Here is a 22,968-nt window from a genome sequence, read left to right as displayed (position 1 = left end):
GGATAGGAGCAACCAACCCAACAACCGGGATTCTGACAAGGACCAAGAAGCCAGAGGAAGCAAGGACCAGGTAGGTAGCCAGGAGAAAGACAGAGGCCAGGTCTCCAGAGACCATCAGGATGACAGACTCACCCAGCTTGAGCAGAAGGTCCAAAGGCTGGATTTTGTCCACCAGATAATCACCAAATAGATAGTGGACACTCTTTACACCTTGAATGAGAATATTGTCAATCTGTGGGACTATCTGACTACAACTAGCCTTGAAAGGGATGCGAAGCAGAACACAGATCAAGGATTCAACCGAGATGAATTTCAGAAAGAGGCCAGTGACCAGGTGAATCAGGGGAACCAGATGAACACTCCTACCAGGATTCAGGAGGGCGCGGCCAGTCAGAAGGACAATGATGTTGTAGAAACCCTACAGGCCATGGACACGGATGGCCACTAGCCTGTTCGCCTGACTTTTCTTTTCTGTCTCTGGCCTTTGTACTTTGGCTTCGGGCCTTCTTTTGTCTCCGACCTTTTGCGGCAGTTTTTTGTTTGTTTAGTCTGTTTCATCTCGCTCTTTTTGCTGTAAAACTTTGGGTTTCAGGATCCTTGTAAAACCTGTTTTACCTAATCAAAAACATACATTAAGACATAACTACAGAGCTTAAAGTCCATATGTAAATTGAGAACAAACTTAAACACACATATGATATGAACTATCCTTATTTTATTAATGTCTACATATAAGTTTAAAGATTGTACATTCATATTATGTGATTTTCATGGGCCTCTTTCTCCATGTAGAACTCCGTCCCTTTACAAACCCAAAATTTCCTTATATAATCAACTCCTACACACAATAATTGTTCATCTTTTTATAACAAAAATTACAAGAATAAAATAGACTTTTGAAATGACAACCAAAGTTAACCCAAAAAGACACTTACATAATTAAGATTAATTTTTAAAATACACGATCATTACCTATATGCATCATATTGAGAAATGCCCCATGTCTTCAAGGAATAAGGTATTCTTTATGATCCTTGTGTATCTCACAAAGTTCTTCTATGTCTCTTTCTCCTTGGAGTTCAAAAATGTCACTCTCAAAACACAAAAAACTAGTTTTTAATTTCCACACAGTTACAAAAAGGCTAGAGATGATATCAAATTATTCAAACTCTTGCTTTGTCAAGTTCAGTTGCCATAATGGTTGAGGGTCTTCATTCCAAAAGTTGACATTTCCAAGTAATCTCATTCTGAAAGCCAAAATAAACACTAAGGGTGACACATACAAAGTGTTTTGGACAAGGAGGTGACACAGAGTTAATCTAAACTATCAATTAACATAACTCCTTATGAGCATAAGTGTGACAATCTAGAAATGGAACTTCAATGACTTCACATTTAAATGCACACGCGCCACCTTTTTATTGGGATAATACAGTTTCATTCGAACATTCAACCAGTAGCCACATCAAAGATCTCTAGGAATCAAATTCAAATTAACTCTTACATAATTTGATTTCCTATAACTAAACCACCTTGATAAATCCAATGCCAATTAATCACTTCCTTTCACAAGCTACGAACTTAGGGTCATGGGTTGTGGCATTTTAGAAACTAATGACTAAATGATAGGTCATGGGATTGGACTAAAGTGAAAGCCCAAAGTAGACAAATAGCTTCAAAGGTTTAATAAAGGCTAACAATATGACATTGTTAACTCAAAAAATACTTTCAAGGATTCCAATGAGGATGTGAGGTTTCAAAGTTCACATTAGGGGTCAAATTTTTTTAGGGGTAACGACTTGACATGGATCTCTACTTTCCCTATTGTTTGTATTCATTTATTGACAATACCCTCCACGAAGTGTTAATGTATGACATAACACCCCCTAATGCATGATTATTAATCCACTCTAATAATATGCATGTCATATAACCTTGCTTTGATCAAGCAATATGGTGTGGTTTACTATCAGATATCTTAAAGAGTTGATAATTTACAGATCACCTAACACATTGTGAGTTTCTAGATAGTGACGTCCATATTGATACAATATTTTAAATCTAATAACAACCATTTGAAATCCATGAATCTATTTGTTGTCTTTATCAACAACTTCTTGACAGCTACAACAATATAAAAAGTTGACCAGTTTCAAATTGTACATACAAAGATTTTATTTAATAACCTAATTAAAATTAATGTTGAAAAACAAAAAAAACATCAAACTAGAAATTTCAATTGAACCCTTCTAAAACCTTTAGTAAAATAAAATTTATACACTAGCAGTCGCATGCTTTTGTACATGCAACGAGTGCGTTGATAGGAGATGAGATTTAAGAGAAAAATGTAGAATGAACATTAAGTAATGTAAATATAAGTTTTTTAAAAATGAAAATACAAAAATAAAAAAGTTAAAGATTAAAACATAGATATAAAATTTATAATATTTAAGAAATTTGAATATTGCTTAAGAAACATGTTCAATAATTTCATTATTTTACAATTAAATTGAATTTATCAAATATGAAAAAAAAATCATTTAAAAAAAAAACCCATCAAAAAATTTATTATGAAAAATTACTAAGAGAAATACAAAAAAAGAAAAATAGGGACATCTCTAACAAATATTCTATTGACTAAATAAATTATCTAAACTGAAAAAACAATATTTAAAGAAAAAACTAAACTAATATAAAAATAATAATTTAAAGTAATTTAAAAACTAAAACCTAAATCAATTTAAAAAATCAAAAGTTTAATAAATAGAGATCACTCACAAGTAATTATTTTTTAAATAAATAAGAAAAAAAACAATAGTTAAAAGTGGATATTTAAATTATAATCTAATGTGAACAAATTAGATTATCAATAATTTTTAATTTAAATAACATAATATTTACTAAAATCTTTTAAATAAATTAATAAATATTATTTATTTAAATTAAATTTATCACATATGAAAAAAAAATCATTTAAAAATACTCATAAAAAAATTAATAAGAGAAATACAAAAAAATAATATGTCTAATAAAAATTCTATTGACTAAATAAATTATACAAACTAAAAAACAATATTTAAAGAAAAAATTAAACTAATATAAAAAAAAATTAAAATAATTTGAAAACTTAAAAATCTAAATCAATATTGAGGTAATGTGAAGATCACAACTAATAAATAGACAAACAAAAACAATAGTTAAAAGTGGAGATAAAAAGTAATAAATATCAAAACAAGAGTTAAAAGTGGAGGGAGATAAAAACTGACCGGTAAATAATTAACAGGAAGGTTTTCCAAAATTTTAGCCAAATTCTTACAAATTTTCCGTCGAAAATTTAATTTGCGGAAACTATCGACTAAAATATAATAATATTAAACTTTTTAATAATATTTTTCCCACACCTTTTCATTCACACAAACCTTTCTACGAACCTCCATATATAGTTGAGATTCTAGATAAACACTAGTTAAATCCACAAAAAGCTTAGATCTCAACTCCACATTATCCCCATATAAGGTGAGCATAGCTCCGAGTCCCACGAATAAAAATTCTTTTTAAAGCCAAACATCTACAGAAAGCTGAAGCCTCCCTCCCGATTCCTTGCCTTAAAGCCACATTATAAGCTTCTATAAATATAAGCCTTTTCCTCGGGTCCCTTCAACCTAAATACCGTTTCTACAATAAAGTCAAAGGGAAGAAAATAGACAAAGTATTAATATCATTTAGCCCAAAACCCACAAGAAAATTTCAATCCACGGAGGATGTAATGGCTATGGTGGATCTCCCGCACTCCTAAAAAGAATGAATTCAATAGTGAAGGACGTTAATGGCAATGGATCTCATCGCCACTAGAGTTTACTGAAGAGTTCGTCGGAGTCTGTGAAACGGAAATAGTTATCAAGGGTTTCTTCAGTAGACTCAAGTTTTCTCAAGTGAGCAGTAATAGGTCTTCTCCTCCTCTCGCTGAATGCCCCATTGCACGTCACGAGTGACGCACTCGGAACATACAGAAGATGTTGCCCCGCTTAAACCCTGCAAGAATCTAGTTTAATTTCTGTTACCGCGAAGATCGCAAACGACTTGAAGATCATCAGGTCTTCCAATCCCCTTCAGCTCAAATTTTCTATTGCATAGTATGCTTTTATTTTGCTTCTCTCAATTTTTATAATTGGATTACGCGTTCTACTCTAATTTTGTTTATGCATGCTACTGAAAGCCTTAAGGCTGATGCTTGTTTTGGATTCGTAACTGGTTTAAAATAGTTTAAAGTGGAACCCTAAGCAGAATTTGTGGTTAGGAACATTGCTTAGTAGGGCGTATTCAAGTATGAAAGAAGATCGGTGGGTCGTGTGAGGATTAAATTATAATGCCTAAGCATTATAAAAAATTATTATTTAACCTCACTGGATTCAACAACAGGTCAAAGATTCAACCATTTCAAATGTTTTGATCAATTGAGGTAAAATCTAGCTGTAGTCTGAGCTTTTGGCACAAAACGAGTTGCGACACGTTCAAAGGGACAGGAAAATATAAGGAAATTGGTTTTATAGATTCAGGGTGTAGGGGTTTGCCAAATTAATTTGATTGCAACTAAGAAACTTTAATGCAGGACTAGGAAACACACACTAAGAAACTAAACCCTCTGAAAACCTAAACAAATTAATCAGAAAAATCCTCAGTTGTTTCCAAGGGTGAGATTCTAGCTATACTTTGTTGCATAGAAAGGGACATTATTGTGGTCCCAGGCTTCTTCATTCTGATTGGGCATCGTTAGTCGTCTACTGATTTGGCAAACCAATTTTTGTTGGGCATTTCTTTGATAATTCGGATATAGTCTGCTACCAGTGAACATTGACTATACTTTTATAACCATCCCGTTGATATGGAAGAAAAATAACTTGCTTTTTAAAATCACAGTTTAACTTTTTAAATCTTCTCGTGCTGCTTATGTCACTTTTGGGAGTTTGTTGATGGAACTGAAGTCCTCTGAGATTATGGGACCGTGATATTTTAGCTGTTAGATGGCCAATTTCATGAGATTTAGTATTTTGACATGATTTTGCAATTACAGTAGAGCAAGCTTTCAATATTTGTATCAGAATTAATCAGCACAGACTGCTACAGTACTCCAAATTTTATAGAGATGCACGATTAGAAGGTTTCTTGAAATTGAATTCTCCTTACCATCATGGCAAAATCTAAAGCATACAGCTATTGTATAGTTGGATGATAAACAATCATGGAGCACAAAAGCTTGTCTTATGTTGTGCATCAGTAACCCGATGTGTTTTCACATAAATTTATGTTATTTGTTAACATTCCAGTAACTTCTAGGCCTTTTGGACCAAGATAGAATTCAGTCTTTGTTTGGGGAAGTTCAATTCTACAGAGAAATCAGAAACAATAAAATTTACTTCCAGGTGAAATGTCTAGAATCATTTAGATGTCTGTTGGCAGTTGGAAAGATTGTGTGTATTTATCTTGCATGTTATTATTGACATAAATTAAGGAAGTTGACCAACTAAGATCTACAAATATTGCATGGTACCTATTAACTTGTCTGGAACATCCAGGGTTTATAATATATCTAAATGATTGTTCAACCTGACCTTTTTCTGGATATCCAAAGCTTTGAGTTACATTCTTGAGAAGTGTTAGTTCATAAAACAAATAAGAGAAAAGTGATAATATGGCGATGGATTCATATTTTAAGCAATGAGGCCATGGGTATACATTTAATTTGACCATCACCGAATGCATAGTAGCCTTCACAATTTGTAGCGGCAACATATTCTAGTGAATACCTAGACGATACGACCTTTAACTTTTTGGAGAACTAAATGAATAAGTTGAATTGAGAGTCAATATTAAGGGTGAGTGGCACTTATGTAGCTTATGCAGAGTGACACTTATGCAGCTTTCTTATTATCATTTCTCAGATTTCCATGAGTGGGAAAGATGGCATTTATCAAGGACTTGCTTGGCACTATTGCTTTAGAACAAGAATATTCTTTATTTAAAGGTGGAGATTTTGTGAAATTTGAATTGAAAGTGGAAAAAAAAGATATGAAATCGTCATGGCTGCTTAGCAGTCCTGTGTAACATATCCCCAACATTGAACTGAGATAAAATTGCAGGCTTTTCAGAAAACAGAAGTAGCCCATAAAGGGACATTACTTGTCAGTATGAAGCATGAGCTGCAAAAGAGATTGTAAAGAATATTATCGACTAAAGTTTGAAGAGTCCCCCAACTGTAACTATACAAAGGAATAGACAACAAAAAACAGATTTTCCAAGTTTTTATATTGGAGAAACATTGAATTCCAGGGGGTATTGTGTTGGTCTCAGCAACTGGCCATCATTAACATAAAACAGAAACAGGAAGACCTGCAATATTCTATCTGGACTCTGGAGGGCGCACTGTGAATGTTTCTACCTTGTTGCTTCATATTAGTCTTGAGATTTTTTATCAGCTCCTATCACAAACCAAGGAATTTTGTACCACACTTAGCTTCTATAAAAGGGTTGCTGACCAATGTGGTGTGCAGATTGTACATTCCTGAGCAAGAGGGCTTTTGCTTCTAACATCATACAAAATCTTGAATAGTTGCTCAATAGTTATAGCCACATATTGTTTAGTATCTTCATTGTCTAGAATCTCTTTTAGAGAAGTAGGTCTTGAGAAACAGTATCAGTTGTTTCGTTTTCAGGCTGACCATTATCGCTCAGCATGGCCTGTTGATTCACTATCAATTGTTTCATATCCAATTCCTACCTTTTAAGAATAATAAACAGTGGGCCAGGGCTTGGGCATTCGGTATTTAATTGTGAGGAAAGTCAATAGAAGGGGATCCAACTCGAGAAGATTAATGTTTGAACATAGGAGAGGTGAGGTGGTTTTTAATGGTGATTAAGCCATCAACCCAATGTATGATTTCATTCCTAATGAACTCCTGAACATCAAATCAATTTCCATTGAGAGAGATGGTGATACATTCTTGATTAAATAATGTGATAGCCATGCTTTTTCTAACCATAATGCGTGTAACAAGTATCTTGAGGATTATAAGGAAAGAGATTTGGAGCCGATGGGCATTCAAAATTGTATAGCTTTCAAAACCATTTTCTATGCTAAAAGTATTGAGATTTTTCAAAACTGCACTCACGGTGAGAAAAATCAAGTGATGGCATTTTGCTTACCATTAAATGAGTAGACGGCCGGGCTCACTATGAGTCATCTTGGGAGGTTTAAGGTTCTCAAAAACTAACTGTCAAGGGGTTTGTTGGGGGCTAAGATCCACCTTTCTCTTGGAGGCTTTAGGATAGAGGCTAGGATTTGTACCAGCCATTAATAACTGCAGGAAGAACAAGACAAAATGATTGACACAAGCCAACAAAACAGAAACTATCAAGGATCCCTGAGGATGCGAAATATCTACCATGGATCTGCAAGAACCAACTTGATGCAAAAGGCTAGGGGCAAGGTAGGCCTTAATTTGTGGTCTGTAAAGAAAATAAGTGGCAGTAGTTAATGTTTAACCATTGACGAGTGTAAGAGTGCAGCCAGGCCACTTAAGAAACTGAAAACATTGGGGTGGATGGAATCTCAAAGCTTATTCATACGTGAGTCAAAGGCAGACGGAGGAATTGAGCTTGCAGACAAACTAAAGGCAAACTAAAACCAAGGAAAAGAGTGTGTAATGAAGGTAAAGGAAGTGCCACTTCCACTCATAATTTCCAACATGCAGATATACCTCACACTCAAGATACTATACCGGATTATAAATGATATGGCATAGGTAATTTCAATTCCCACGGCCATAAAAAGAGGTACCAATAAACTCATTTACATCTTACTATTTTATTGTTGTTGTTTGCTTATTTTTGTACAACCCTGAACTATATTAAAGGTTTATTTTAATCTCTGTTAGCAATAAAACTGGTCATTTGTGTTCCTTTGCGGTTGCCAAAATATGGCATATTGTTGTTGGAAAAGTTGAAATATTTGCCACCCAAGATTATGTTATTATGCATGTGGATTTGTGGGGGAAAGGGGCCACCCTTAAGATGCTTTATTTCTTTAGGCTTTGAACTCCCTTTCATTATCAGTAATTGATGAAAGATCTGCACTACGCTCAACATGAGGAAGGTCAATGGGTTTTGCTATCCAATCTTGATATAGCTCAAGAAAGGAAGCCTATTATCACTTCCTTTGCTGTAGCTTTTAGGAGTAGGGAAGATGTGCTAATCTTCAACTTCACTAAATAGCTCAAGAAAGAAAACCTATTCGGTAAGATTGTCATTTGCATTGTTGGCACTTTTATGAGTAGAGCACTTGTGCTAATCTTCAACTAGAATAAGGAGATTGCAGATGTCCACACATGCCCGCTTTGATTTTGAACTCTACAGAGTCACACTTGATAAGGACCAAGACAAGGATTTGGGAGTTAGTTATAGCTATCACCTTGGATGTTTTATAGGAGATGGTAAATATCAATTCATACAATATAGAAAGATTTTGTAAGATTGTTTGTGGTGATACCAAGGCCACAACAAGAGCTGAAGGTTGGCATGTTTTTTTTTTTCATAACAAATTCTTCTTGTTTATCTTGGATAAACTTCGGAAGTGCCATTGTTACTAAGTTTCGCCCAAGAAATGCTCATTGGTTGCCATATTTCTGGGAACAAATTAATCTTAGCAGTTTGTAACTGGGGAGGAGCTAGGTTATATTTGAAGCTTTTGTCTTGTTTAAGTTCTCCATTTAGTGGTGAGGTACAAGAGATGTGTATTATTAAGAAATTGAGTTGGATGTGAAAATGTACAATTCTTCTGTGGTACCAAAAGAGTTAGGCATGCTTAACATGTAGCCTTTTTGTTTCCAATATCTGAGTTAAATACAAAGAGCCAACAGTCAGAATTGGCTTGAAATCAGCAAGGCCTACTTGACGTGTGAATTGGGTCGAAATCAGGTATGAATTGGCTAGGAATCGACAAAGTGAAAAAACCCTCGAAGTTTACAGATTTTAACAATTTAAAACATATTTAATGCAGCCTTTATTGAATTTAACTAAAACACACTATAAGATCATCAAATAGGAGCTAACATACATAAACAAGGATCATAAATGATAAATCTACCACATACGTAAAATGTAAATTGTGGTTGAAGGAAATACAAAACATAATCATATGACATAGATATATAGAAATATAAATGTTGTCAAATCATAAATGTATGTAAAACCCATGAAACAATGACATAAAAATGTTCCATGGAACACGTATCTGTAACAGTAAAGTGTAAAGTGTAAATAGTAACACTGTAACTTTGAATACAAATACCTTGATATCTTTACTTTTAATCGTTGGAAAGTTTTAATTCTTTGGATTTTGCTAGTGCATTGAATTATCTTTCCATTGGTTTTGATCTAATGTTAAGTGGCTTTGTATTTGAGGAGAATGGTGGTGATCCCTAGAGCAATTCATTGAAAATTAAGGAATGTAATTTTTATTGCTTTGATAATGTGATATATGATATATCTGATCCAATGAAAGGTTTTAAATGTTGCATATGATTGAAAGAGGTTACGGAGGATCCAATTAAATTTCTAAGAATGTTGTCGTTCATGGTATGTTCGGCCAAGGAAGGTATTCTCAAAGTTATTTGTAACTATATATCTGATGTGTTTCCAAAACATCAATATCTGCTGATCGAACAATAAAAAATTTAAATAATCATAACTCATAATTGAGATGCAACCAAAAAATAGAAACCAACAAAAATAAAATGTTTTTTTTTTTGCCAGTCATGAGGCATAGAACTCGAGGATTTAGGCAAAAATCAACCAAAATTGCCTAAACCGGTGATTCCAACGATTTATACCTCAAAAATCACGGAGGTGAAACGAGTTAGGAAAAATCGGGAAGGTCAAGTTGAATCATTGAATCGTGGCGATTCTCATTACTCTAGTTAAATATGAATGGAGGACTTGATTAAGACTCAAAATATTGACAGGAATAATTTTTTATATATCAAATTATTGTTTCAGCTTTTGATTCCTTGGTTGTTTCTATATATTAGTTCTTTTTTGGATAATAAAATTAACCATATACTGGTGTAACATGGGCATTGGGGGATGTCAGGATGAGTTTCCGGGATGGGGAGAAAAGGGCTTCAATTTGGGGATGGCCAGAGGGTGTTGGCGGGGGTGGGGCGGGGGTGCTGTAATATACTATACATACAGTACTTGAAATGTTAGTCATGAAATGATGTATAATAGTATAAGAATTAATAAATTATAATGTCAAATACTTGGACATAGCAAAGTTACAACATGAATATCAAAAATATCATGAAAATGATTACAATGAGTAGCATGACATTAAAACAAGTACAAGATCATGTACATGCATTCATAAATATGCATATGTAGTGTCTGTGTGTAACAGTTACCTTTACAGTAGCCAGTAAACCCCCTTTATATCACAAGTGCTGTAGCTGCAACTTTTGCTTGCAGAAACCCCTGATGGTGAGATGTTGATACAAAGGTGGTGGTGTGGGGATTTGCAAATGCCATGTCTCCGTGCGTGGGAGTTTGGGGGAGGGACGAGTCCCCTTGTTACACTGCCATTTGGTTTTTTTTTACACTTACCAATTTGATTTGTACTTGGCATTGTTTGGTGTGTCTGAAGGGCTTTAGCATGCTGCTCTTACTCCTATAACGCTTTAAATCATCTATCGGAATATAAAAGTCCAGAAAACATATTTTTTATTTTCTACAAAACATAGTTCAAAGACATCAAACGTGCATAGAATAATATAATAAATAGGCAGTTCAAAGACATCAAACGTGCATAGAATAATATAATAAATAGGCAAATGATAACATCTATTCCTAACATGTCAGTAAAATAGTAGCTATCAAACACAATTATTTACACATTGAAGCTTCTTGAAAATTTGATTACAGTTTAATAAACATTATTTGAATGTCACATGTATATGACACAAATTACCACTGAGCCCAAAGATAGTGCTTCTAGTGCAAGGAATGCTTCAATATTAAATCAGGATGTGACATACATTTTTTTTTCAAGCTAATGCAGGACATACATATAAAGGAAACAGCACAATGTCTTCTAGGAATCTTTATTTATTAATAAAAATTCTACAAACTCAACTATTTAGGAGGCGTTTGAGATCTAGTGGCAAAAGGCAGTAAGTTATGACACGTGTCATTTTGATTGAATATGTCTTTTGAGAAGGTTTGTTGTGTCTTTGTTCCAATCTCTGATGTCAAGATTGGACCCTATTTTGGTTACCTCATTGATAGAGACATGTCCCATCTTCTTTGTATTTATGTATTTTGTCAGGGAATGTATGTTTGAATTATTGGAGGCAGGGTGTGTATATGGCATAATATAATTTTGTAGGTGCTGGACACAACAACTTTACCCTTCAATTTCATAAACACTCTTCTTATGATAGTAACTTGTGATATAAAGTGATCTGGTATGTTCAGATGCTGTTTTGGCTTATGTACGGTATGTGAGTCACATACTTGTTTAATTAATTGTAGGTTCATCTTTGATCAACAACACACTTTCCTCCCCTCTCCCCAGCCTATTAATTTGAACAAATTAGTCAAAATTTTGTATTTGTGGATACTGTTTCTTCATTTGTGATTTTGTTCTTCGTTATCCTCTTTTGTTTCATCTTTTCATTTTCAGCTCAATGATTATGTGAACACGTGAAATGAATCAGTGCATGAAATGCAATTCATTCATTACTTATCAAAGTTAGGTTCATACTTGATATATTCCATTGCAAACTAGTAGTTTGGTTCATCTGTTAGCGATCCAGGATCGCCTCAAAGACCCATCATTTGCATTTAGAACTGCTGTTAGTTGTTTGAACTGTCTCATTTTAGACTTCCATTATGTTTATTTGTTCCATGACACATGTAGTATGTGCAATATGAAGAAGATGCTACTGCTACCAATCTTGTTGGAGGAATAGGCAAACGGGGTCTGTTGCTGTAAAAATGTTGAAAGAACTATCTATGCTTAGAGGCAGTGAATATTGCTGCAGCAAAGGAACATTTACGGGAAGCCATTTCTCTCAAAATTTGCCACATCATTTACCACCTGTTGCAATAAGTGTCTGTATATTAGGGCTACTTGACTGGTAAGGAGAGGCAATACCTCTATCTATAAATGTATTAGACTCTAACCTCTGGTCCCAAGTTATATATAATAGGGGCCATTGACCCAATATGAGAAGCTTGATGTTGTGGCAGTAGATGAAGTGGAAGAAAATAATAAAGATAATTACACGTTCTCCAACATCTTCCAATTCAGTAGCATGACTTGTTCTGAGAAAGAAAGCATTTTTTTTTGATAAAGCTTTGAAGAATCAACTCAAAAGAATCTTGGAAGAAGGCTTTAGAGTTGAAATGATCCTGACAACTAATTGATTGAATCTCGAAAGAAATTCTCTCACAACTTCTTTTTGGTGCTTGAGGTTAAGCAGGCAAAATATAAGTATCTTCAGTTGGCTTGGAATGCACATGAAACTTGTCAGTGCCTCACACATGGCATCCTGGTTGGTGATACAACCAACTTAAGATAATGGAATCGATTTGCAGGTATGCTCCTCAAAGTCTCAACAAACAGTAGAACTGCAATATCCTTAGGAGCAACACCCAAATCCCAAATGCTTTTTTAAACATTGAAATATGTTTTGTTTGGATGCTTGCTACCATTGCCAAAGAATTCAGGAAAACCCTTTGTTGATCAAAGAGGAATCTCGTGATGTTTTGTAAGAGCCAATGGGCCAACTTGATTTCCCTTTGGTAGTAATGGATGTGGGATATTGTTGCTGTTATCACCAGTGTTTATTGATTACCCATTGTAGATTGAGTTGATTTCTTCCTTAGCGCTGGAAATACTTGTATGAGCTCCTTGACTAAAAGAAAACAAGATGTACACTTGTCTTTTGGAGGTGAGTAATTGAGATACTTCGAATGCTGGATCTTGAACAACGTCATATGTTTTTCTTTGAAATCTTGTATAAGCCCTTTGTGTCAAACTTGAATGATGTGCTGAATAAGACTTGTAATTTTATGTTGCTTATCAATAGACTCCCATTATACTATTAGTGTTTCAATGCACACCTTTTCGTGTGGCATAAAACACTACAAATATGCATAAAAACAACTCTTCAAATATGATTGGAAAGCTTACTGAAGTCCTAAAACTAACCTAAAATTCGGATATGATTTTACTTTCCATTCATGTTTTTTTATGCTTGGTGAACCAAACTAAAGATATGTCTTTTTTTCTTAGGCTAGGGCAAAAGTTTGACATGCATTTCTACTGAAAGTGAGGCTTTTATGCATTCTGATTGAAGGTAAACCCAAAACAACTATCATTCTTATGTTGCGAGGGAGAGACTGAGCAATGCAACTCCACATAGTTAGGACTGGTTTAAACAACACAAAAGACTTGATAAATTATAAGAGTGTAATGCTATGAAAGCTATAAAGCCCACTTGACTTTGACCACCACTTGCAGTTAATAGTAGAAACTTGTCAATACATTTCATCTACACACATTAGACTTTATGAGCTAAAACACAATGACTGCATTCAAAGCTACACCAACCAACCTAACACTTACATTAAAAAGCTTCCAATGACTGTTAAATGATTTTTGTCTTACAAAAACACAACAATGCATACAAAAACATAATATTTCAACAACAATTTGAGTTGTTCTAGAAAGGCATGCTAAAATCTAAGCACTAGAAGCACTTATTTTTAATGCTTACAAGGTGTTACATGAAAAATGATAGAAAAACAAGCATTTCTATGTAAAATAGTTTACTTCATATAGAGCAAGCTTATCGGGCAATTCTATCTACATACTCCAAACTTTAATTTTGTAAATCTTAAATGCACTAACAATAAAGATATTCATCAACTAAGAAATGATCCTCTAGCAGATCATCTATAATTTACTGCACATGAATTGATTAATGTGATGTTTTACTAGGAATCAGCTATATAGTTTTGAGTCAATCTCATTGATCCATATGTTATGAGTGGTGGTTTACAAAAATCTGTCTTTCATGAGCACGGATCATCCACTTAGCATTTATCATATTTAGGTGTTTGCTCACTCAGATAAGGCAGCAAAAGGCTTCTCCGGAAGTCAGTCATGCCATTACTATTTTGATTCGAGGATGCTTAGCTTTTAGACTGACATAAAAATAATGTAGTTGAATCTTGATAAAACATCACATAATTTGATATACTGTGAAAAATACCACATACTTTTTAAAAGTAAAACTCTGGAAATGTGACACTTCGAAAATAGTGATGACTAGAAATAGCACGAGCTATAAATAAGGTGGGTTAAAAATAGACAATTTTGACAATTAGTTAGTGAAGAAGCATACCAATTAGCTTTAAAGGCAGAATAAAAATGTAATAGACATAATTTCAGAGAAACACGAGGATTCGGCCCCCCCCTCAACCAAAAAAAAGAAACGCTTTGAAATACCCATTCTCGAGACAACCCTGCATGGGGTACTTGGAGTACCCAAGTATCCCCACCTATACCATGTCGCAGCTGAGATGGTTACATGAATTTATATTTGACTTTTGATTTTTGAAAATACTATTGGGTATGTGATTTGTTAAATGGTCAGTGGTTTTTATCTTTCATGAGCATGGATCATCCACTTAGCATTTATCATATATAGGTTTTTGCTCACTCGGATAACGCAGCAAAAGGCTTCTCGGGAGGTCAGTCATGCCATTACTATTTTGATTCGAGGATGCTTAGCTTTTAAATTGACATAAAAATAATATAATTGAATCTTGATAAAACATCACATAATGTGACATATTGTGAAAAATACCACGTACTTTTTAAAAGTAAACTCTGGAAATGTGACACTTTGAAAATAGTGATGACTAGAAATAGCACGAGCTATAAATAAGGTGGGCTAAAAATAGACAATTTTGACAATTGGCTGGTGAAGAAGCAGACCAGTTAGCTTTAAAGGCAGAATAAAACCATAATAGACATAATTTCAGAGAAACATGAGGATTCGCACCCTTGCCCCCCCCGGAAAAAAATAAAAATGCTTTAAAGTACTTGTCCTCGAGACAACCCTGGGTGGGGTACTTGGAGTACCCAAGTATCCTCACCTATACCATTCCACAGCCATGTCACAGCTGAGATGGTTACATTAATTTCTATTTGACTTTTGATTTTTGAAAATACTATTGGGTATGTGCTTTGTTAAATGGTCAGTGATTTTGGTTGGTGTTGCAATTTAGCTATATTTAAGTATTTCAATTTGGTATGTCATACTGAAACATCATTTTGTAACAAGCATTTTGAGTTCTACATATAGTATACAACACCTTCCGCTCCTTGCCGTTTTCCCCCCATCGTCCCCTCCCTGATCCGAAATTGAGGCCCTCGGTCCCCCCGTCTTAGAAACTCGTCCCGATGTCCCCAAGTATCAGTGTTACACTGCATTAATTCCAGTGGAATAGGGGTTAAAAAAGAGGTACACAATCAATATTGCAATGTGATTAAAATTATGGTAGGGGGATTCTTAGCATGGTGTATAGAAATTAGATGATACTCAAAATAGTTTTAAAATTAACAAAGAGGAAGAGGGTTTCAAAGATGTAGAGATTATGGTGGTGGTAGAGGATGAGAAAACCAATGAAATTTCATTTGTTTTAGTTGTGGTGAAGGAGGTCGCAGAGTATTTGAATGCCTAAACTATCAAATGTGAGAAGGGAGGCAAGGAGAACAACATAGATTGAACTTGGTTCAAGTTGATGCTTAGGTAGAAAGGGTAGATCTTGAGGTTCCACTAGTTGTGGGAGAGAACTCAAGAGGGGAAGGACAATGATGACTCTAATAGAGGAAGTGCAGAACAAGGGATGTGATGCATTTTGACATCAAATAAATAACTTCCAAACCAAAAGCACCCTAGGAGGGAAGGAGCGTCAAATTATTATTGATGGTGACAATTGTTATTTTTTATAGAGAAATATTAGTTAAATTTTAAATTAAAAAGCATTATGACCCTCATCATATTGCATTTTCTAAGAGGGAAATGAAGTCACTATTGAAAAGAGATGCCTAATAGAATTCTCACAGAAAATGTTTATGAGGATGAAGTATGTGTTATGTCATTCCAATTGATTCATGCCATGTTTTGCTTGGGAAGACCATGGTAATGTGACATGAAGGTAATGCATGATGGAGAGAAGAATACGTCCACTGTGTTATCCATAAGAGAACCTATTAAAGAGATGAAAAGAAATAGGTTTTTGTATGTAATAGTGATGCAATGCAAAGGAAGTGAAGAAATATGAGTACTATCACAGACAGTTGATCCTTTGGAGTATTACATAGTTTTGGAAAGGTAGTGTACAATTAACAAGGTCAATACAACTCATATCAAGTGCAATGGTAAGGATTAGCAATGATGGACATTACATAGCTTATCGAGTGGGACTTGACGAAGTTGTATCGACAGAAATGACAATTTGAGAGTAGCAACTTGGAGGAGCTCCACCATTCTTTTCAAACAATGGAGAATGATATTGGAAATTTTAGTGATTTTTTAAGATTTTAGTAATTTCTCAAGATTTTCTCAATTTGCATGTAATTAGATTGGAAAATCAATAGCTAGAAAATAAGAAGTCCATGTTAAGGAATATTTTGGTTGTAGAAAGTTGCTAATTATAAAATAGTAAGTTTGTATTAAGAAGTTGATAATTAGAAATAGTAGGTTTGTAGTGAGGAAGATCCTAGAGATAGAAAGTTGATAATAAAAAAATAGAAAGTTTATTCTAGAAGAAATATCTTGGAGATGCAGTTTCTCTTTTCAGTTGTAAGGAAGTTGGAGAGTAGAACAATGAAAAAAGTCATTTATCTCATTTCTCTAGTTTTTTATTGTATTGTTCTATTTAATTTTCTAAATGGTAATAGTGAACTGGATGTTGTGAATTGTTTCGTGTCAAATAAACTTGGTGCTTGTTGGTAAACATATTTGTCACTGCGAATGCTTTCTTTAGAATGACCCTGTTTGCCTTGTGAGCAGTGACAATTGTGCCAATAGTTGGAAAGATTGAATCTGATCACGATCAAACTGCAACCTTCCTCTGCAATTGAGTGGTGCAATTCCCTTGTATGATGGGGGTATTTGTATTTCTTTGTACTTTTCACCTGAAAGTATAAGGCGGGGACAAAATAGAACTAAAGAGAATAGATAACTTAAACCTCAATTGTAGACATACAAATACTTGTTGAGATTCACAAATGATAACTTTTACAAAGGGGTTTAACCACAAATGCCATGATGACAATTCTGGACATACGAAAGGATAAGCTGTTCTAATACATTCACATCAAGATACCAAGAAATGAATGTTTTTTGCCAAATCAATTACATAGATTAGGAACATTGTTGGATTGCACCATTACATAAGAGATCATAAACTTAACATATGAGAAGTAAGTAACAATAACCAGTGAACACATTCAAGACATATGACTAAACGCTTTCTTCATTATTTTCTTGAAATGTACAAGTTTAGGAACACTTATATACATAGTGTAGACCCAAAAGTTCCTTTAGAAATTTCTCTATAGTTCAAGTTCCTTTAGAAATTTCTTCATAAAGTCTCCTCGTTTACATTAAATAAGCCTTGTATTTATAGGCTTTTTTTGATAACCAACTTGTAACCACCTTAAATAACTACCTAACCAAATCATGCAACTCCTTGATATAACTTCCTAACTACCTCGCGTAACTACATACTTGAGATAACACAATAATTACCTCACATAACTACATAGGATAATGACCCAGTAGTTACTTGAGATGACCACTTAGAATAACTACCCTTTTCAACAAGTTAGGATTTATCTAACATTTAATGGCATGATCGTTATTCATGAATATACAAGGTACATATAGCAATTTACATGATTGTGTTTTAACAAGAGCAATTAATTTAACTGAAGCTTGGAAGTGAAGCTTAAAGAACTGCATCTTCTAATTGAAGAAGCCTTAATAAATAATAATTATACTGACCATTAATATAACAACTAAAAATAATGTACTAAATATAATTAAATATTAGTAAACTTTGCCTAAATTAAGTTGATGAAAATCACATAGCAGGGATGCCAAGTATGCATTAAGTGATCCAATGCATAGCAAAAGATGGTACCTCCTTGTTGGTCAAAGGAAAGAAAGCACAAGTTTTTAAGTGAGTAGAGTTAACCCAACACTTAGTTACCAAATATTTTATCACTAGAACTTAAAACTTTTCGTTCTTTGCTCGTCACAAAAGTAAAATCTATTTTTTGTTGTTGGTGTGTTAGCAGTTTCCAATGTCATTTGTAAAGGAAACATGGAAAACAGTAGTAGTCAAGGGGGCTTATTCATCATTCTTAACAATTCAAACGCTAGATTACTGCATAAGGGAAAATTCTTCTACAATGAAGCTACATGAGCATGTAATTGAAACTAAAATGATGTAGTCAAATGATTCGAACAATGTGTAGGACACTCTACTCGGCCATGAGAACATCTTAGACTTGGAGATTGATGAAAGAATCAAATTAAGGATCTCATGTGGCTACCAAATTGATCGAAAGTGGCTTATGAACGATGTTCCTTTCTAGTTTGTTTTTTTGGAGTCTTCATTCCCTTTTTCTTTGTTAGTTATATCTATCTTCAAGTTTTATGCTCAATGTTGTTTTTCTGGGGTCAAGACCAAATGATATGCTTCCTACATTGCCTTGCCACTCTCTCTTACTCCATCATGATGTCTTAATTGGATTGTCAACTCCTACTATTCCGCAGTATAGTGTTTCACAGTTATATTCACAAACCCATGCATTGAGAAACTGTTGTCCCATAAACATGGAATCAATTTCAATCTTCTAACTATTATATCATGTGTGTCTTAATATATCCTCCCATGACTTGTAAATTGAAACTCCAGATGATTTGTAATTTTTAGTAAGATGTTTCATAGTTGTGTAAGACACATAATATGATTAGTTTTAGTTCTAAAATAGGTGCAAAATGTGTTGAATAATTTGTTATGAATCAACTACAAAATAAGCCAGTTTCTTCAAAACATGCATAATATCAAGTGAATGACATGACAAATGTGAACTCATCTAAAAGTCATCCTACAAGGCACAAACAAACTTAAAGTGCCATTTTACTTTATTTGGCATATTCAAAGTGTGTGCCATTTCCTGCCAAGAGTTGATTGTTGGTAGTTATAGCATGTTGTGCTTTATTCTGCATGAAATATAGTATTAATAATATCTTCAAGAAATTGATTTAGAGGGTATGTTTCTTGCACACTTTCACATATCAATGTGAATGTTTTGGCATCTCCTGAAATTCTCACAATTGCTATTGGAAGCTGATATGAAGATAGCTTCTGTATGTTTTACAGCACATCTTTTTACTGCCAACATTGTGAAAATAATCCTCAAAAAATTACAATCTTGTAGGTGTATCTGCAATGCACCGGGTGGGAAGTACTGGGAATACCTCAAATTCTACCCGTCCTCGGAAAGAAAGGCGGTTGACTTATGTTTTAAATGATGCAAATGATGCTAGAGTGAGCTTTCTGTCCAGTGGTGATTTATTTTTGTTTCACCATTTTTTCTAATTGGGCGTAGAATTATGTTAATGAATTGTCAGGGCACTTGTCCATCTTAACTTTTAACGATGTAACTAGACCAAAACTTGACTTTGCATTACTTACAGTGTTTTTACATTCAGTACTGAACTTTGAGTTGTTTCCCTAAACAGCATTGTTCTGGAATAAATTGCTTGGCTATATCACAGTCATCACTGCCTGGTGGCAATGACTTATTGTTCAGTGGTAGTCGAGATGGGACACTCAAACGATGGGAGTTGGATGAAGGTTCTGCTGTCTGTCATGCAACATTTGAATCCCACGTTGACTGGGTAGTGTTTTTTTTCTCTTGATGGTTCTTAAGACATATTTTGACTTGTTGATTTCGTGGTTTTGCTAGTACACTCACATATTTACAAGGTTTTCCTTTGAGTGATGTAAGATACAACACATAGGAAAACTCAAAATTTTCCTTTATCATCCAGTTAATGCAATTTTAACTGGTTAACTGACATGTGTTATGGAGTTTTAAATTCTGTACATACCATTTTAAGTTCACACCTAAAGTATCTGTTTTCCATGATTGTTGCATTAACTAAGTTCAGCCTTTTAAATTGAATATGGTATCTGTGGTCAAGTTTATTACACTAATTTGCCAGGCAATTTAAGAAATCTATAAAACTAGAATCTTCACCTGGCGAATTGAATTTATCTTTTCACAATTGCAAATAAATTTCTTTGTAGATCAGCATTATTAATTGTAAGACTTTGATTTGAATTTGCTGCTTGCATCATTCCATTAAGTAAATACAAAAATTTAAGGTAGATAGGTCTATTTAAATTTGCATGATGTGTAGTTCAGTACAAACAGTTGCATTTGACTGACACACTCTTTGAGAGTTATCCTTTACAAACTTTATTCATTAGTATTGAGAAAGCTTTACCCATCAGTATAAAGGCCAGTGCCATACATAGACAATACACCTGGCTTTTTAAGTATAATGAAGAATTTCTATTTTGTATTTCCTTATGCAATCTAAACCTTTAGATAAATATTTTCTGCTTCCATGCATGTTAGATCAATCTATATCTTTCAAATGAGTTTATACATGTTTTGAGTTAGCTTTCATCAAGTTCACCCAACTATTATTTTTGGTGTTGAGCTAAAGTCTTATGTGTGAAAACATATAGTGTTCAATTATATGTGCATGCAGTCCACCATTTAGAAATTGCATGTCGTGCGAACAGTATTATGCATTTAAGTAGAGAAAAGGTAAATGAAAGGAAAAAGAAAAAGGTTAATCAGATATTTTCAGGATAGCGGTAAAGTGCTGCAGGTTCTGTTTGGCATTCAATAAATCTTAATTGAGCCATTCATATAATAACATGCAAATAGAGACATACAATCCATAGAATCATAATCAACCCTTAAAATGTAGCTGCAACTAAACATAATAAACATACACATGTTAGAACCAATGACCCAGAGTGTCTTTGTGTTCTTATAACTCCAAAATAATTGTGAGCACAAAGTTTTCACAACGACTTTCTGTATAATACATGTGAAAAATGTTACTCGAAGGAAGAAAAGGTTGGAAAGGAATGAAAAGGAAAAATAGAAAGACTAGAAGCTGGAAAAAGAGAATGATCTTCTTTTTACACTCAGACTGCCTTATATAAGATTACAAATGTAACTGCTGCTTTATTGTGATTGTTTCATTAAAAGAGAAACTAAATACAAATTTTTTCAGTTGGAACTCTGACTTGTGCATCTAAAACCTTAGGTCTACAATCTTTGAAATTTGCTTTTGGCACTGCCTTATATAAGATTACAAATGTAACTACTGCTTGAGTGTGGTTGTTTCATTAAAAGAGAAATTAAATACAAACTTCATTCGTTCAGTTGGAACTTTGGCTTGTGAATCTGCAACCTTAGGTATATAATCTTTGAAATTGTCTTTTGGCAGTAGTAGGGATTTACCATTAAGGATAATTTTATTGCTTAATCTTTTCGTCTATGCCAACAATTCATAACTAATCTTTTCAAGTTTCTTATGATTTTTTTTTTCAGAAAGAGATTAGAGTTGAAGACCTATTTCCTAATTTCTCCTTTGTGTATCAATCAATATGATCCTTCTTGGATAACTTCTCTGTGATATATTCCTGAAATTTTGCTCAACAGTAGGAATATTTGAAAGGTTGGTTTCATCATCTTATGAAATGTCAGTCTGAAATGCCAAACAATTGAGTCTAAGATCAAATAGGATGGATTCACAATTTTTGGTTTGGTTTTAAATTCTTTTGAAGATTGTCCAAGAATCACATTTCCATTTAATGCTTATAAACCAGACACATAATTCTTATTAGATTTGAAAAATACGTGCTCTACTTAGGATAATTAGATTATTTTAAAATATTTAGTAATTCTTGTATTTCCGTGATTTTCCGAGCGATGACACCATCATCCTTATTTGCAAGTGGATCTTGACATCAATTTCTTTCTTCTTGTCTTGATTCTACCTATGAAACTTTGTAGCTTTCTCAATGTGTATATGATCATCGAGGATTATTTGAGCTTTAGCTGCTCTCTAATAAGCTTGATATGTACCAATTTTCCCAAAGATCTCCGATCTTATGCCATTTGGAGGTGGGTTGGAGGAAAAACGTTAAAGGGCTGATTAGAAATATCAGTGATAGATTTGATGTAAGCAATTAAGCCTTTTACCTGCTTGTCCAACTATTATATTGCCTCTTCTTTCACCACTTTTTCCATCAATCCAACCACTGATTTTTGGATTGTGAATATCACCTTATTGTTTAGACAGACCCACATCTACTCTGGTGATATTTAAGTTCGTCCCTGTAAACCCATCTTCATTTAATCCATGCATGCTCAGTAATGTTCATAAGCTGAGTGTTTGAAGAATCAATCATCAACCTGGAAATTGTTTGAACCTTCTTGGTTGACGATGAGCCCTTAACAACCTAGATATTGCATCAAAACTTGGATCAACACACTTCTTTAAGCCAAGGAGGAGGAGCATACAACACTATTTGATTTTGATTCACATAACAAAACAATGTTGGATTAACAGGCAGTGGAATGGATGAGGAGTGGGTCTAATGGGTGGAAAGGAATGATGTGGATGATTTGTCTCTCAAGCACACATGTCTATAAAGGCTTTCTATTTTTCCCAATGACCCCCCAAAGACTCGTTCTTTTGGAGGCATGTACTTGGACCTCTCACATGCATG

The 22,968-nt window shown here is 34.0% G+C and overlaps 1 protein-coding gene across 1 annotated transcript in view; it reads left to right on the top strand.

The window, feature by feature from the left end:
* The first annotated feature begins 3,540 nt into the window (after window positions 1-3,540).
* LRS1 (Transducin/WD40 repeat-like superfamily protein) overlaps window positions 3,541-22,968 on the top strand; it is a 135,379-nt gene continuing 115,951 nt past the window's right edge. The window contains exons 1-3 of the mRNA XM_089811427.1: window positions 3,541-4,094; window positions 19,583-19,692; window positions 19,887-20,045. Coding sequence (XP_089667553.1) covers window positions 19,594-19,692; window positions 19,887-20,045 — 258 coding nt within the window. The 5' untranslated portion in view covers window positions 3,541-4,094; window positions 19,583-19,593. The remainder of the gene's footprint in view (window positions 4,095-19,582; window positions 19,693-19,886; window positions 20,046-22,968) is intronic.

Source organism: Cupressus sempervirens, chromosome 11 (assembly GCF_028749045.1).
Source record: "Cupressus sempervirens isolate cs-2001-9-10 chromosome 11, ASM2874904v1, whole genome shotgun sequence".
In the NCBI taxonomy this organism is placed as follows: domain Eukaryota; kingdom Viridiplantae; phylum Streptophyta; class Pinopsida; order Cupressales; family Cupressaceae; genus Cupressus; species Cupressus sempervirens.
Note: the sequence above shows the minus strand (reverse complement) of the source record. Positions and strands in the feature narration are given on the sequence as shown.